General features: G+C 40.4%; 1 protein-coding gene across 1 annotated transcript; it reads left to right on the forward strand.

The window, feature by feature from the left end:
- Positions 1-6062: 6062 nt before the first annotated feature.
- Positions 6063-10455, forward strand: LOC149969029 (uncharacterized). The gene is made up of 4 exons (XM_090174256.1): positions 6063-8403; positions 8465-8836; positions 8901-9455; positions 9548-10455. The coding sequence occupies exons 1-4, from the start codon at positions 6068-6070 to the stop codon at positions 10263-10265; spliced, it is 3981 nt and encodes a 1326-aa protein (XP_090030382.1). The 5' UTR covers positions 6063-6067; the 3' UTR covers positions 10266-10455.
- The last annotated feature ends 3475 nt before the right edge of the window (positions 10456-13930 follow it).

The following is a 13930-nucleotide window of genomic DNA, read 5'->3' on the forward strand; positions in this document are numbered from 1 at the left end:
GTCGTCGGTACAACTTGTTGGTAGGTCTTTAGACAGTCTTGAACGTAGAACCGATACGCTAATTGCAGTGCGCATTAAATCACGCAAATTTAGTGACAATTCGTGGTTTCCTTTCCTTTTAATGGCTACTGCTGCTGACTTTAATATTGTCTCAGGTGGTTCGTCTTCTAATAAAGACGCTAATTGAGTGACGTTGTCACGTTTTGCGCGGTTCGATACCTCAGAGAATTTGGTAGATGTCCTTACGGGAAACTAATCATAATGCTGGAATGGACATTTTTGGATATTTACTAGAGGGCTTTGAAAAAGTTATAGGTTTGTACTTGCGCCTTTCCGAATGAAATGGGTGTAAACCTGCCTGAAAACGAGGTTTCTGGACACAAAAATTGAATGTAGACAAAAAATAAAGAAGCCCATGGATATGAATTTAATTCTACTTAATATCGCCATTACGGGCTATCGAATGTCACCAACCAAAACCTTGTACTCCCAAAGGAAAGCTAACTTCTCCGCTAGGGGGCGCAGCTAAAAAATGTTGGTTCTCCGTTAATTCAGCGTTTATTTTAATACCAAATATGCAAATATTATTTAAATTATAGCATTTTCTCCAATGAAAAATGTTTACGAATTAATTATGTTTACGTTATTCTGATTAATATAATTAAAAATACTTCAAATATTTGTTACAATCGGGATCGTGTGGAAAAAGATGGCTGCCACTTGAAGCATTACGCCTCTTATAACACATTATAATATTATAACAGTTACGAAACTTTCCATTATTTGTCGACTGTTTAATAATAGGTAGTCTTTAAAACTTGTTATTATAATTATATTATAGCCTATTGACAACGATCAATAAACAAACCGCTGTGTAAAAATGTAAGGCTCATAAAACATTAGTATTTATCTGAAACACCTACAGACTTTACCCGAGCCGCTTTGTCAACGCGTTCCTAGGTAGGCTATATTTTGGACATGTTGAATGTAAAACCAATTTACGAATATATTTTTACGTAAGATAATTAAGTTTTATTTTTATTAGATAATAATACTATAATTTGTTACGTCTATTCAATACACGAGGAGTTCACGATTTTTTTTCTTAGAGACTAATTATTAATGGCGTAACAGAAAGTGTTACCGTTAATTGCAAATGTTGTTCACTGTAAAGTATTTCAAATTTCCTACCTACGCAAGCACAAAAATATGAATTACAACATATTCCCGAATTTAATAGAAACGTAATTCAGATAGATACTAACAGTTAAAGGGACATTGTGTTTCTTCAAAAATTATCCGTTTTGGTGGAAACAATATGCCTGTAACTGCAATGTTTTATAGTTTTAAATTTAATTTGAAAAGTTAGCCCTTTTTTCTGCAAAAAAATTGCATTTAACGCCTTACAAATTAACCACGCAAAAAATATAAGATAACAATAATACATGACAACATTCATAGGGACATCTTGAAATGGGTATATTTAGAAATACTTAGCTTAGATGTATTATTGCTAGCAGATATTGCTCAGTTACATTTTTAAATAGACGCAAGGGCAGAAAACCCACTTCCAGATCTGCCTTGGCCAACGGTAGAAGAAAAATTCAAAAGTTTTAATGTTAACGTTGCTCTTTTCCTACATTCCCTGACAAATAGATTGACATTAATTTACATATAACTTATAATTTGGTATACTGTTAAAAGTCATAAAAACATCATACATTACCTGTGTCCTTCGAACAGATTTCTACCAGCAGTGCCCACGCTGCCCTGTCTGTAGTAAATAATCAAGAACGACTGAATTGGCTTTTGGAAATTATTCTAAACGAAATATTAGCTAAAAAGTGCAATTTTTTATCGTCTTTTTGAGGCATTTGAACAAAACCAATAAATTTGTGGTGACCATAATCAACTCTCTGGTTCCGGCTGAAAAGGAAATTGAAATTTTTATTTCAGGGATCACCCCTTTATAAACGAATAATAACCCTGAAACATAAGAAAATTAACCAGCAGTTTGTCTACTCTTAAAATAAATCTAACAAATCACATTTTCCCTAGCTTTCTGATGAAAATCTTCTGACAACAATGATAATACTTCATTAATATTGTCAGCTGACCAAAGTTTTTGTTATTTTCCAACGGGGCTGTCCACATCTTCATGCTTGTTTTTCGCTTAATATCATTTAGGTGCTAGATTTGTTTTAATTTTGATATTTTTCAAAGATGGTTTTAGCCTTCCTCTAATGCTATACCCATAAAAGCAGTTTGGGGCCCAAACAGCATTTCATTAAGTATATTGGGAGATTTTTATCATTGGATATCAAGTCTTAGGGAAATGTGTTCACCTTTTTGTTTAACTTATAGCTACAATAAAAACATAAAAAATATTTCAATTCCTAAAATATAAGTATTATAGTGGATGAAATGTAAAAAATAAGGTGTAATACAAAAGATAATTTTACTGTTGATGTTGTAAATGATTCGACAAACACAGTTCAATATCAGTTATAATTCGCCGTCAGAGATAAGTGGGTCTATCTACCGATAAGGGGGCACCTGCGGGCGGGTGAAACGGGCCCCTATAGGGGCCCCCTTTTGCGGCAATATTCGGCGGGGTCAAAAGGTTAGCTGATTTACGAGGTCAATAGGTTATCTGCCCCTATGGACACGATGCAAACAGCCGTTAAATAGGTGTGAAACGGACCCCCTATAGGGGCCCCATTTTGCGTACATTTTCGGCGGGTCAATAGGTTAGGTCAATAGGTTAGATGATTTACGATAGGTTATCTGCCCCTATTCCGCAGGTGGTGTGGACTGACACGATGTTATGCAAACAGCCGGCCAGTCATAGTTAATAGCTGGAGGCACCCCATTTTAGGTCAAAAGGTTAGCTGATTTACGATGTTAGGTCAATAGGTTATCTGCCCCTATGGACACGATGCAAACAGCCGTTAAATAGGTGTGAAACGGACCCCCTATAGGGGCCCCATTTTGCGTACATTTTCGGCAGGTCAATAGGTTAGGTCAATAGGTTAGATGATTTACGATAGGTTATCTGCCCCTATTCCGCGGGTGGTGTGGACTGACACGATGTTATGCAAACAGCCGGCCAGTCATAGTTAATAGCTGGAGGCACCCCATTTTAGGTCAAAAGGTTAGCTGATTTACGATGTTATAACCCATAAAACCCAAGGTGTTAACCCATTTTAGGTCAATAGGTTATCTGCCCCTATGGCGGTGACACGATGTTATGCAAACAGCCTACCCGTCATAGTGAATGTCGAGTTGGTTGGTTTTCGCCGACAAACACTTTCGGGCCCCCTAAGGGTAGCGTAAAATAGCGGGCGGTCATCGGTAAAAGTGTTTTGGAAAAAAAGAGCAGAGTGTATACAAATTATAAGGTTTTATTTATACATTCAAAGTTACAGTACATTAAGCGGATGAAAACGTTTAAAGATAAAACAATTTATTTTTAATATATTTATGGTTGGTAGATACCATATTAAACAAATTGTAAAAGTTAAATACACAAAACATATTTTGGTTGGCCACTGTTTCTTTAAAATCGTCAATAATTTTAAATGCTGTTACGTAATTGGACGCGTAGCGGACAACGGTATCATACCTTTCATGTTCATCCGATAGAAATAAATTGTTGGGTGCACATGGTTCTTTATACAATATTTCGTAAATTTTACGATAATTATCGGTTATAACGTAACCCATTAATTCAAAGAGTTTTTGGTTCACTTTAAGGAGTTGAATGTGCGAATTAATGAAATATTTGAGTCGGTCCAATTCTCGAGTTTCCGGCGCTTTGATTACGACCGACGCTTCGGATATCGTACTTTGCAAGGTTAATTCTTTTTGGTCAGACATGGCGGCGGTCACTAGCGCATCAGATAGCGGGAACGGTGATCGAAAGGGCAACCGTTGGGGATCATTTATTTGTTCCCAGTGGCCGTATAAATCATCCCAGGCGCGCGAAGACATTTCAAAGACCTGGTGTGTGATTTTATTGCATAGAGCTACAGATATATCGAGCTCAGACGTAAAACCCGTAGTAACGAAAAGCTCGGATGAAAGTGAATACCGAGGGTTAACTTTCCGCTGAGTCGGATCAAATTTAGACATTTTAGTGGGCCCAGGAACGTTATCTACACAGCTTCGTTTAGACATGATGCTCGAGAAACGGTTTGTAGTGTACTGCCGATGGATGACGGGGATGAATCCCTTATATAGCGATAATAATTTGATGACGTAATCAGGATGATGTAATGGGTTGACTCAATGACTCACGCGATTAGTCAAATTTTGCGGTGTTATGTGTATAGCGACGCCCATATTGGTAAACCAAAGAGATAGAAATTCCACAAGTCCCATTAAAAGTAAAATCAACGCGATTAGTAATGCGTTTTTAGGATTGTTCGCGATAAGCCGACTAACGGGAGAGGCGGGGATAGAACCTTCCATACCGGAAGTTATCGTTAAACTAAATTTATCAATAAACCAAAAAACGGATTTAAACTTTATATATTTTATAAAAACGCAAATGACATACAAAGTATTAAAATAAACAAAAAACTAAAATAAACAAATGACTAAAATATACAAAAAGAAATATTGACAAAAAACTAAAATATAGAAAGGAATTATTTACAAATGAAAAAATATACCAACAAATAAAAAAAATATATACAATAATTAAGAGGATCTATTCCACATAGTTTATGGGGCTCCATAAAATTCTACGAGCAACAACATTCATTTATAACCATTTTTCGACAAAACGTTTGTCCCCAAAAAATATCTAACACTTTGAAACGTCTTTTTTAAAAAGTGTTTGAGCATATAACTCTTTCACCATGACCATCCTTCGACGCTTAAAAACAGCTGTGAAAACAATCGCTTTTTATAAACATTTCGGTGCACACTATTTTAACAATACCCGATTTGACGCGTCATGTTAAATTCAGGAGTCAAACTTAATTTGCATCGTAAAAAAGGTTAGGGTTGACACAAAAAAAGAGCCCCTAAACAATTTTCCCTTCAAAGAAAAAGACCGTAGGGGCCTACATTGTTCAATTAAGACTCGAGCGGCGTGGCCCCCAAAGGATTCCACCCTAAGGGTTTGGTGTCTAATAAAACAGCGGCTCGTAAAAAAATTGGCCGCTCGGAGAACAAGAAGGACACAGTCAAAAAGTTTTTTTCGTATATTCATCCAGCTTTGTCAAAATAGTCAAAAGAGTTTTCTGCGGCTCTTTTGAAAAACAACCTTTGTCAGCGATAAAAGGATGAACCGCCACCATATTTATGGGGCTATCATTAAAGTAGTCATTGATCCACCCTTAAATTTAATAGGCTTAAAAAACATTGGGGTCCATCTTTTAGAAAACAATCGAGTTTTATATAATAGAGTTTCGACTTAACGACGTGATATTATTTTTATACAGCCTCAAAAGATACGTATAAATAGAGCCCTATCGGCCAAAGAAACTTCACTAATCAGCGGAATTCTCAAGTTGGAAGTCGTTTTCTTATCGCCTAGAAAAAATGGATAGCGAAAGCTTATGTTGGTTTCTAGACGATTTGGAGGTAAATAGACCCTGGTCCGTACCGCAACTACTGCAATTTTATTACGGAATATGTTTATTTTTAAATTTAGACCCGGGGTTTGCACCAAATAAGTTACCCGCAATCTTTAGCCGTCTGAGTTTTAAATTAATTTTGACGGTTATTGAAATTTTTGAAACTGTTCAAGCTATCCCCCACGTTCCAGAAGCGTGCCAAACGGTAGCCGAACTCCGATTATTTAATCAAGCATTACCGCCTCGGTTAGGCGAAATTATTGAAGCGAGATATAATAAGCGGGAAAAAGAATTACTCGAACTCGAGTGGGATGCTATGTTGGGTGCCGAATATGACGAACCTGTGTTGGACTACCTGAAGAGTAAGTTTTTTTTCTCGTACCGAAAAATATCTAAGAAATTAAAATATATATTTATTTTTTATAGACGCTCCTGAAATTGTCACGGTCGATGATGCTGAACCGCGTGAATCCGCCGAAATGGTGGACGACTATTTCAACGACCTACTTAACCAAAGCGGTTACGGGGAGGCGGAGGGAGATTTCCCAATTGTGGGGTATATTGAATTTGAGGACCCGAATTGCGTAATTTTGGGTCAGAATGAAAAACAGTTCCCGAACTTCAATATGACGGGAATTGAATTGGAAGCTGAAATATCTAATAATATAGCGGAAGGGCTTGCCAGGGTCACTGAACGGGTATTACGCGATGTAAACCCCGCTGACATGGTACAACTAGTAATCCGTAGTTCGGCGCTGGGTGCGGCGCATCCCGATATAACCATTTCATTTAGGAGACGTGACCAAATTGATATCGAGGCCCTTCTCGACGAGGTATCCGAATCTATATATTCAGATGAGGAAGAAGCGTTTTTCCTGGCACCCGTTAATTTAACTTTTTCCATTGTCCGTCTCCCCCAAGGCGGTGGCTGTACGAAACGGAAACGACTAGAGACCTTTGCCATGTTTTCTAGGAATAGACAATCAATTGTCCGTATTGCGAACAGCGACTCAATCTGTCTCGCTAGAGCTCTTTGCGTCGGTGTGGCACTGTGTAAATATCAGAATGAACCCGAAAACAAAAGACTAAAAACGGTCTATGAAACTTTGTCGCATACCAAAGAAAACAATGTGGCCCAGCGAGCCGAGGCGCTCCTCCTATGCTCCAAATCGGGTGTCCGACCTAATAAAGAATGCGCGTCGCCCGAGTCGATTAGAAAATTTAGAACGTATCTCAAAGAATACGATATTTTAATCTATCAAATTAAAAACAGCTGGCCGACCTTGGTGTACGATTCTAGAGTACGGGGAGGTATGGACAGAAAACGTATTGTACTTTTAAACGAGGGGGCGCATTTCAATCTAGTTAAAAATCTGGCACCCTTATTCGGGAAAGCAAAATTTTGTTCAAAGTGTCTCGAGGGGTACAGACAAGATAGCACCCACGCGTGTTCAGACTATTGTTTCGCGTGTTGCAGGGCCATAAAATGTACCGGAGATATAATAAAATGTCCCGACTGTTTACGTAAGTTTACGGGTGTCGATTGCTACGCTCATCATAAAATAAAATTAACCGGCGATAAATTATCATTATGTCAAAATTTATTTCATTGCACGGAATGTTCGATTCTAATCGATTTGACTAAACGCGACGGCCAGCTGCATTCTTGTACCGAACAGTATTGTACCGTTTGTCGTAAGTTTTCCCCCTCGGGACATCAATGTTACATCCAAGTAATAAAAGAACCGCGACGCCCGTTACCCCGTTTCGATTCCAACGGTCAGCCCACTCAAATGTGGATATTTTACGATTTTGAAACGGTCCAAACCAAACGGCACCCCGATAAGAAAAACTGTTATATTCATCAACCCATTTTATGCGTGTCGGAAACTTATTGTGTCGCGTGTGTTGATACCCCCGACGTAGCATGCAGATTTTGCGGCGTTCGCCAACGACAATTTCTGGGTTCAGATTCCGCGCGAAACTTTTTCGAATATTTAAGAACACTGGCTCGGATAAGAAGAGTGACCGCGCTGGGGCATAATGCGAGTAATTATGATACGCAACTCCTATTACAAGTTATAATGGAGAGTGCCGACTCGTTTGAGCCCGATCCGATAATAAATGGAACTCGCATCTTGCAACTGAAACTACACAATTTAACTCTATCGGATTCGTATAATTATATACCCATTCCTCTGTCGAAATTCGCGGATACGTTCGAGCTGGGTCGCGAATATACGAAAGATTTTTTCCCTCATTTTCTATTCAACGTAGTTGATAATAATTTTGACATTTACAAACCCGAACAAACAAACTACGTCTCGGAGAACTCGCTGCCCCCCTTGGAAGCTTACGGGGCCCAATATTTCACGGCGAAAGACCGCGAAAGTTTTAACAAATGGTACGCTCTCGAATCCGAAAAGAGTTCGGGATTTAATTACCTCGAAACGTTAAAACTCTATTGTTCTAGAGATACCCACATATTAGCTAAAGGTTGTTTAAAGTTTATGAAACTATTTCAAGACTTGTGCGAAGTTAATCCGTTTAGCGTGGGCGTGACTATCGCGTCAGTGTGTAGTTACGTACTAAGGAAAAAATTTTTGGAGCCAGAAACGATTGGCATAATACCGGCTAATTTGTATCGGTTATCCGAGCCTCAATCCACCGAGGCTTTAGAATGGCTGGCTTGGGAAGCGCATGTCCGGAATGTTACCATCGTGTCAACGCTGAATGGTCGAGAACCGCGTGCTGGAAAAATTAAAATTGATGGTCTAATCGGTGAGAAAAACGCTCTACAATATCAGGGCTGTTGGTAAGTATTATTTTAAAAAGTTCGAAGAGACAAAATATAAACAGGTTTTTTTTCATTAAAGGTATCACGGTTGTAGGACTTGCTTCGGGGACTCTGTAAATAGGAACCAGCCATTATACGCTAACGCGAGCGATACCCTTAATACACGATTTTCCAACACGATGCGGACAACCAATAAACTTAAAGAAATGGGTTATACCGTCATTCAACAATGGGGGTGCGATTGGATTTTGGAAAAACAACAAAATCCAGCCATAAATGAATTTTTAAAAAATTCTAATTTTTCGGAAACTTTAACTGAACGTTTAGACCCGCGAGCCGCTTTTTTCGGGGGCAGAGTATCAGCCCTACGAACGTACTGTAACGTTGAAGGGACCGACGATAAAATATTCTACGTGGACATTTGCAGCCTGTACCCTTTTATAAACAAACGGTATTATATCGAAAAATATATATATAACGAAAACAAATATTTAAGTGTGTTTTCCTTTTTATAGTGGCAAAGTCCCCGTTGGTCATCCGACAATTCTGCTCGGTAGCGATATTCCAGCCATTGACGATTTTGAGGGATTATTGTTATGTAACGTGCTCCCGCCAACCAATTTATTCCATCCTATTCTTCCGTATCGGACCGTTAACAAAAAGTTAACGTTTACCCTATGCCGGACGTGTGCCGATTTACGGTATCAGGGTGACTGCGAGCATTCTGACGACGAAAGAATGCTTAAAGGCGTTTGGGTAATCGACGAATTAAGATGGGCGGTAAATCGCGGATACAAAATTACAAAAAAAATTGAGGCGTGGTCATACACGGTGACGCAATACGATCCTGCAACGGACAGTGGAGGGATTTTTCGAGATTACGTTGACTGTTTCCTAAAAACCAAGGTGGAGGCGAGCGGCTGGCCGTCAGATTGTCAGACCCCCGAAGCCCAGGCTGAATACATTGCGGCTTTCGAACGTCATGAAGGGGTCAAATTGGACCCTACCAAAGTCTCCAAAAACGAAGGACTTCGTGCCATCTCGAAATTAATGCTGAATTCCATGTGGGGGTCTGTATGGATTTTATTACCCCCCCCCCCCCCCATTGGGGTTATAAATCATATTGGGTAGCGTGATAGATATTAAAACTTTTTTTTTCCAGAAAACTCGGTCAGCGATCCATTGTGACCAAAACTGAAATCGTTCGCGAACCCAAAGTGTTCTTTGAACTGCTATCAAATCCTGAAATCAACGTAAAATCGGTTTTGACAGTCAACGATACGACTCTTCTAGTGAAATCAGCCCCCATCAAGGAAGCGGAAATCCCTCTAAAACATACAAATTGCGTAATTGCCGCTTATACAACCTGTCAAGCGAGATTAGTTTTATTAAAATATCTTGAAATAGTCGGAGAGAACGCGTTATATTTGGACACTGACGCCCTCCAGTACGTCTCGAAACAACCCCTTATAACTACGGGCCATTATTTGGGCGATATGGTCAGCGAGTTATCCGGTTATGGAAAGAATTCGTTTATTTACGAAGCCGCGTATGGCGGGCCAAAAAATTACTCGTTTTGGGTGAAAAATCCGGATACGGGCGAAAAATTTAACGTTACGAAAGTGAAAGGATTTCGAATTAATGTCGGTAATCAGCATATCATTAACGGCGAAAATTTAAAAACTATGCTAGGAGTGACTGACGAAGAAACTGAAATACCGGCGGCGTTTGCCGTGCCTCTGCCCAAACAAATCCGTCGACTTCCGGATCATACGCTCGTTAGCGTCGACTTGGAAAAAGCGTATCGGCCCGTAATGGATAAAGTTCGGGTTTTATCGAATTACCGAACAGTTCCATTCGGATATAAAATACGCGCTTAAAAAAAAACCTTCGCTCTTATGCGGGCGAGCCGCGGGTCGAGAGGCGCCGGTCTCCGCGGGTCGCCGTCTCGGCGTTCGAGAGAGAGAGAGAGGCGCGCGCGCGTTCTCTCTCTCGATCCGCTATCCGCGCGCGTCGGGGTCACGAGGGGGGTGTGTCTCTAGCGCGCCGGCCGCTTTCCACGTGGCAAGGGGGTGTGTCACGGGAAAACGTGTTTTGTTATTGTCAAAAATAAAAAATATTATATATAAAAACAAAATGTCCATTTTATTTCATTCTGGTTTCAGCTACGCGGTGATAATGTACCCTTTTTATCACAGTTGTAACATCATACTTTGCGGGCCTAGCCAAAGTGGTAAGACATATTTCGTAGAAAAACTGATTAAACATTTAAAACAAATGTTTGAACCTCAAATTGAAGAAATCCACTGGTTTTACGGCGAGGATCAGCCAGGATACGATAAACTTAAAAAATATAACGTTATATTTCATAAGGGTTTACCCGATCCTGACTTATTTGACGGCTCGAAACGGATACTGGCCGTTTTAGACGATTTAATGGGGGCGGGTCAAAAAGGAGAAGTTGCCCAATTGTTCACCAAAGTCTCGCATCATCGTAATGTTAGCTTTATCTACATAAGTCAAAATTTATTTCATCAGGGTCGCGGGTGTCGCGAAATTTCCCTCAATGCGCACTACATACTTTTAACGAAAAATGTACGGGACAAAACACAGATTAATTGTTTGGCGCGCCAAATGGCCCCTGATAACTCCAACTTTGTTATCGAAGCGATTTCTGACGCGACTAGAGACCCAAACTCTTACGTATTGATCGACCTTCAGAAAGATTGCCCCGATTCACATCGGATCAGAACTAATATTTTCCCCGGCGAGCAAGTCTCGGTATACATTCCGAAATAATACTTTTCCGAGGGGTGGTTAGTTACCACACACCCCCCCCAGCGAGTCGAATTCATTCGATGTACAATGTCTCGACGAGTCAGGTCGCAAAAACATCTGCTCGAATCGATCGGCAAATTAAAGGGCGTTAAGAGACGTAATATTTTAATTAACGCCAATAAAGAGTTGATCGAAGCAATATCTGATTGCGTGTATAATACTCTTATCGGGAATATACGTCTAACCACGCGGCAAAAACTACGATTAAAAATACACCGTAAAACGTTACGCAAAATTGCCCAGAAAAAATTGGGCTGGCAAACTAAAAAACGAATATTATTAAATCAAAAAGGTGCCGGATTTTTCTCGTTTCTTCTGCCTATTGTGTCGTCGCTCGTGGGAGCCCTAACAGGTTGAACATAAAAAATGTTAAGGTACTCGAAAAAGATGACTTTAGCGCCGATTACGCCACCCCATCAACAACTCAAACCGGATATTGACACGGAAATGGCTGATATTTTAAAAAGCGAAGCGCTCGATGACAGGACCAAGTGGAAGATATACGAAGAGATGCTATTAAAAAAGCACGCTCGAAATAAACCGATTGAAAATAACGATACGCCCAGTTTCGATACATTAGTCAATCTGTTCCCGCTAGGATACAGAGCGAGCGCCCGAGCTATATTTAATCATTTGATTTCGGACAGCGGTCGACTGCGGTGGGACAGCCAGGGGCAGATTTTATTAGACGGTGAAATACAAACGGATTCTGATATTGTTGATTTAGTATATTATCTAATAAGTCCCCACGCGCCGAGACCCCAGAGTTGGTCAAAATTTAATAACCTGGTGGGTAAACTACGGAAAATCACCCCTCAAGCCTTCCCCACCACCACCCCATTACCGTCTACTTCGTTCGTAACAGCTTCCGCCCCCCCGGGCCCCCATCTTTCGCTCGCCTCCTCCAAACGAAAGAAAACTTTGCCGTCAGCGGTCGGGCCTAATTCTTTCGCGACACCTCGACAGTCACCGAAACTTTGGTCGCCTACTATTAAGAACCGTTTACGTAAAAAAAAAACGCCGAGTGCCAAAATTTTGAAATGGGAGAGTTACCGATAAACGTAACGACTAGACTCGAAAAAATATATTTCGATTCTCGTAATCCAGCTAGCTACGGGGGTGTTGAAAAATTATACGATTCTGTCAAAGAGCTCGGAATATCTCGGGAGAATGTTGAAACGTTTTTGCAAACTCACGACGCCTATACGTTACATAGACCAGTTATTCGAAAATTCCAACGACGAAAGATTCGTGTGGGAAACAGACTAGACCTCTATCAGACTGATTTGGCAGATATGCGGTCTTTAGCGAGCGACAATTCCGGATACACATTTATTCTTACTTGTATAGATTGCTTTTCGAGAGTGGCATTTGCCGTCCCCCTAAAACGTAAGACCGGCGCGGAGGTTGCCCGCGCCCTGAAAATAATTTTTAAAGAGCGGGGCAAGCCCCGCGCTATACAGTTCGACCGTGGGTTGGAGTACGTTAATTCGACTGTTTTAAAACTCCTAAAAGAGGAGGGCATTAGACATTACCATTCCGAAAATAGCGATGTTAAAGCCGCGATGGTAGAGCGTTTTAATAGGACCCTGAAACAGCGCATGTATCGTTTTTTTACTCATAAAAACACGCGACGCTATCTCGACGAGCTGCCCAATTTAATTCATTCGTATAACGCCAGTTATCATACTGCAATTAAAATGGCTCCCTTCGATGTAAACGACAAAAATATTCTTCAAGTTTATAGAAATATTTACAAACCAGGGCAGTCTCAGCCAGCCGCCCTCAAGCCCCGAAAATGCCGTATCAAAGTCGGCGATTACGTAAGGATTACCCGAACTGCCAGACCGTTTTTAAAAGGGTACAGCGATCAAAATTGGAGCGCCGAAATATTTAAAGTTATTTTCAAGAATACTAAAAGACCTCTTCAATTTAAGCTCGTTGATTTGGCTGACGAACCCATCACGGGATATTTTTATTTCAAAGAAATTCAACGAGTTATAAAACCGGAAGAATATACAATTGACAAAGTATTAAAGAAGCGACGCTCAAAGGGTAAAGTCGAATATTTCGTTTCTTGGTTAGGGTATCCGGCTACATTCAATTCTTGGGTTTCTGCTAAAGATGTCCGAAGCCTTTTACCTAACGATACCCAGTAATTCAAATCTCGAGATATTTCCGAATAATACGGTAGCCTGTTTCACGATAAAATTACCCGAACCTATCGAATTAAAGGGGGGGTGGGAAGTTGCGTTGGTGGAAATATTGTATCCCTTTTCGTTTTACAACGTGTTGCCCTATGACAATTACGTCTATTTCCGCGTTAATCCCGCCCAACATGGGGGACAGTCTGACCCTAAAATGGTCGGGACGATGCGAGAAATCCCTCCGGGGCATTACTTGAGTATAGACCATTTACTTAAAGTAGTAAACGACACCGCGCTATGCACCGCCGCTAATGTGTGTCTTACCCACGATCCGCTGAACGGACACGTGGCGCTGGTTGGAAAAAATATTACCCCCTATGGCGTATTTATGAGTGACGGACTGAGCAACACGCTAGGATTTGAAAGAACTAAAACTATCGCGGGCAGAAGCGAGAACCCGGCTCGCTTAAATTTCCACATTCCGCCCCAAATCTTCGTTTATTCCGATATCGTCGCTGATCAAGTGGTGGGCTCGTCGCTCGTCAAATTGTTAAGAATAA

Source organism: Leiobunum rupestre, chromosome 1, assembly GCF_980474605.1.
Source record: "Leiobunum rupestre chromosome 1, qqLeiRupe1.1.hap1, whole genome shotgun sequence".
Lineage (NCBI taxonomy): Eukaryota > Metazoa > Arthropoda > Arachnida > Opiliones > Sclerosomatidae > Leiobunum > Leiobunum rupestre.

Excerpts from the sequence above, each read along its gene's own strand:
- LOC149969029 (XM_090174256.1), top strand. The coding sequence starts at position 6,068 with ATGGTGGACGACTATTTCAACGACCTACTTAACCAAAGCGGTTACGGG. Across the intron at positions 8,837-8,900 it reads TACCCTTTTATAAACAAACG|TGGCAAAGTCCCCGTTGGTC; the intron begins GTATTATATCGA and ends TCCTTTTTATAG. Across the intron at positions 9,456-9,547 it reads ATGCTGAATTCCATGTGGGG|AAAACTCGGTCAGCGATCCA; the intron begins GTCTGTATGGAT and ends TTTTTTTTCCAG.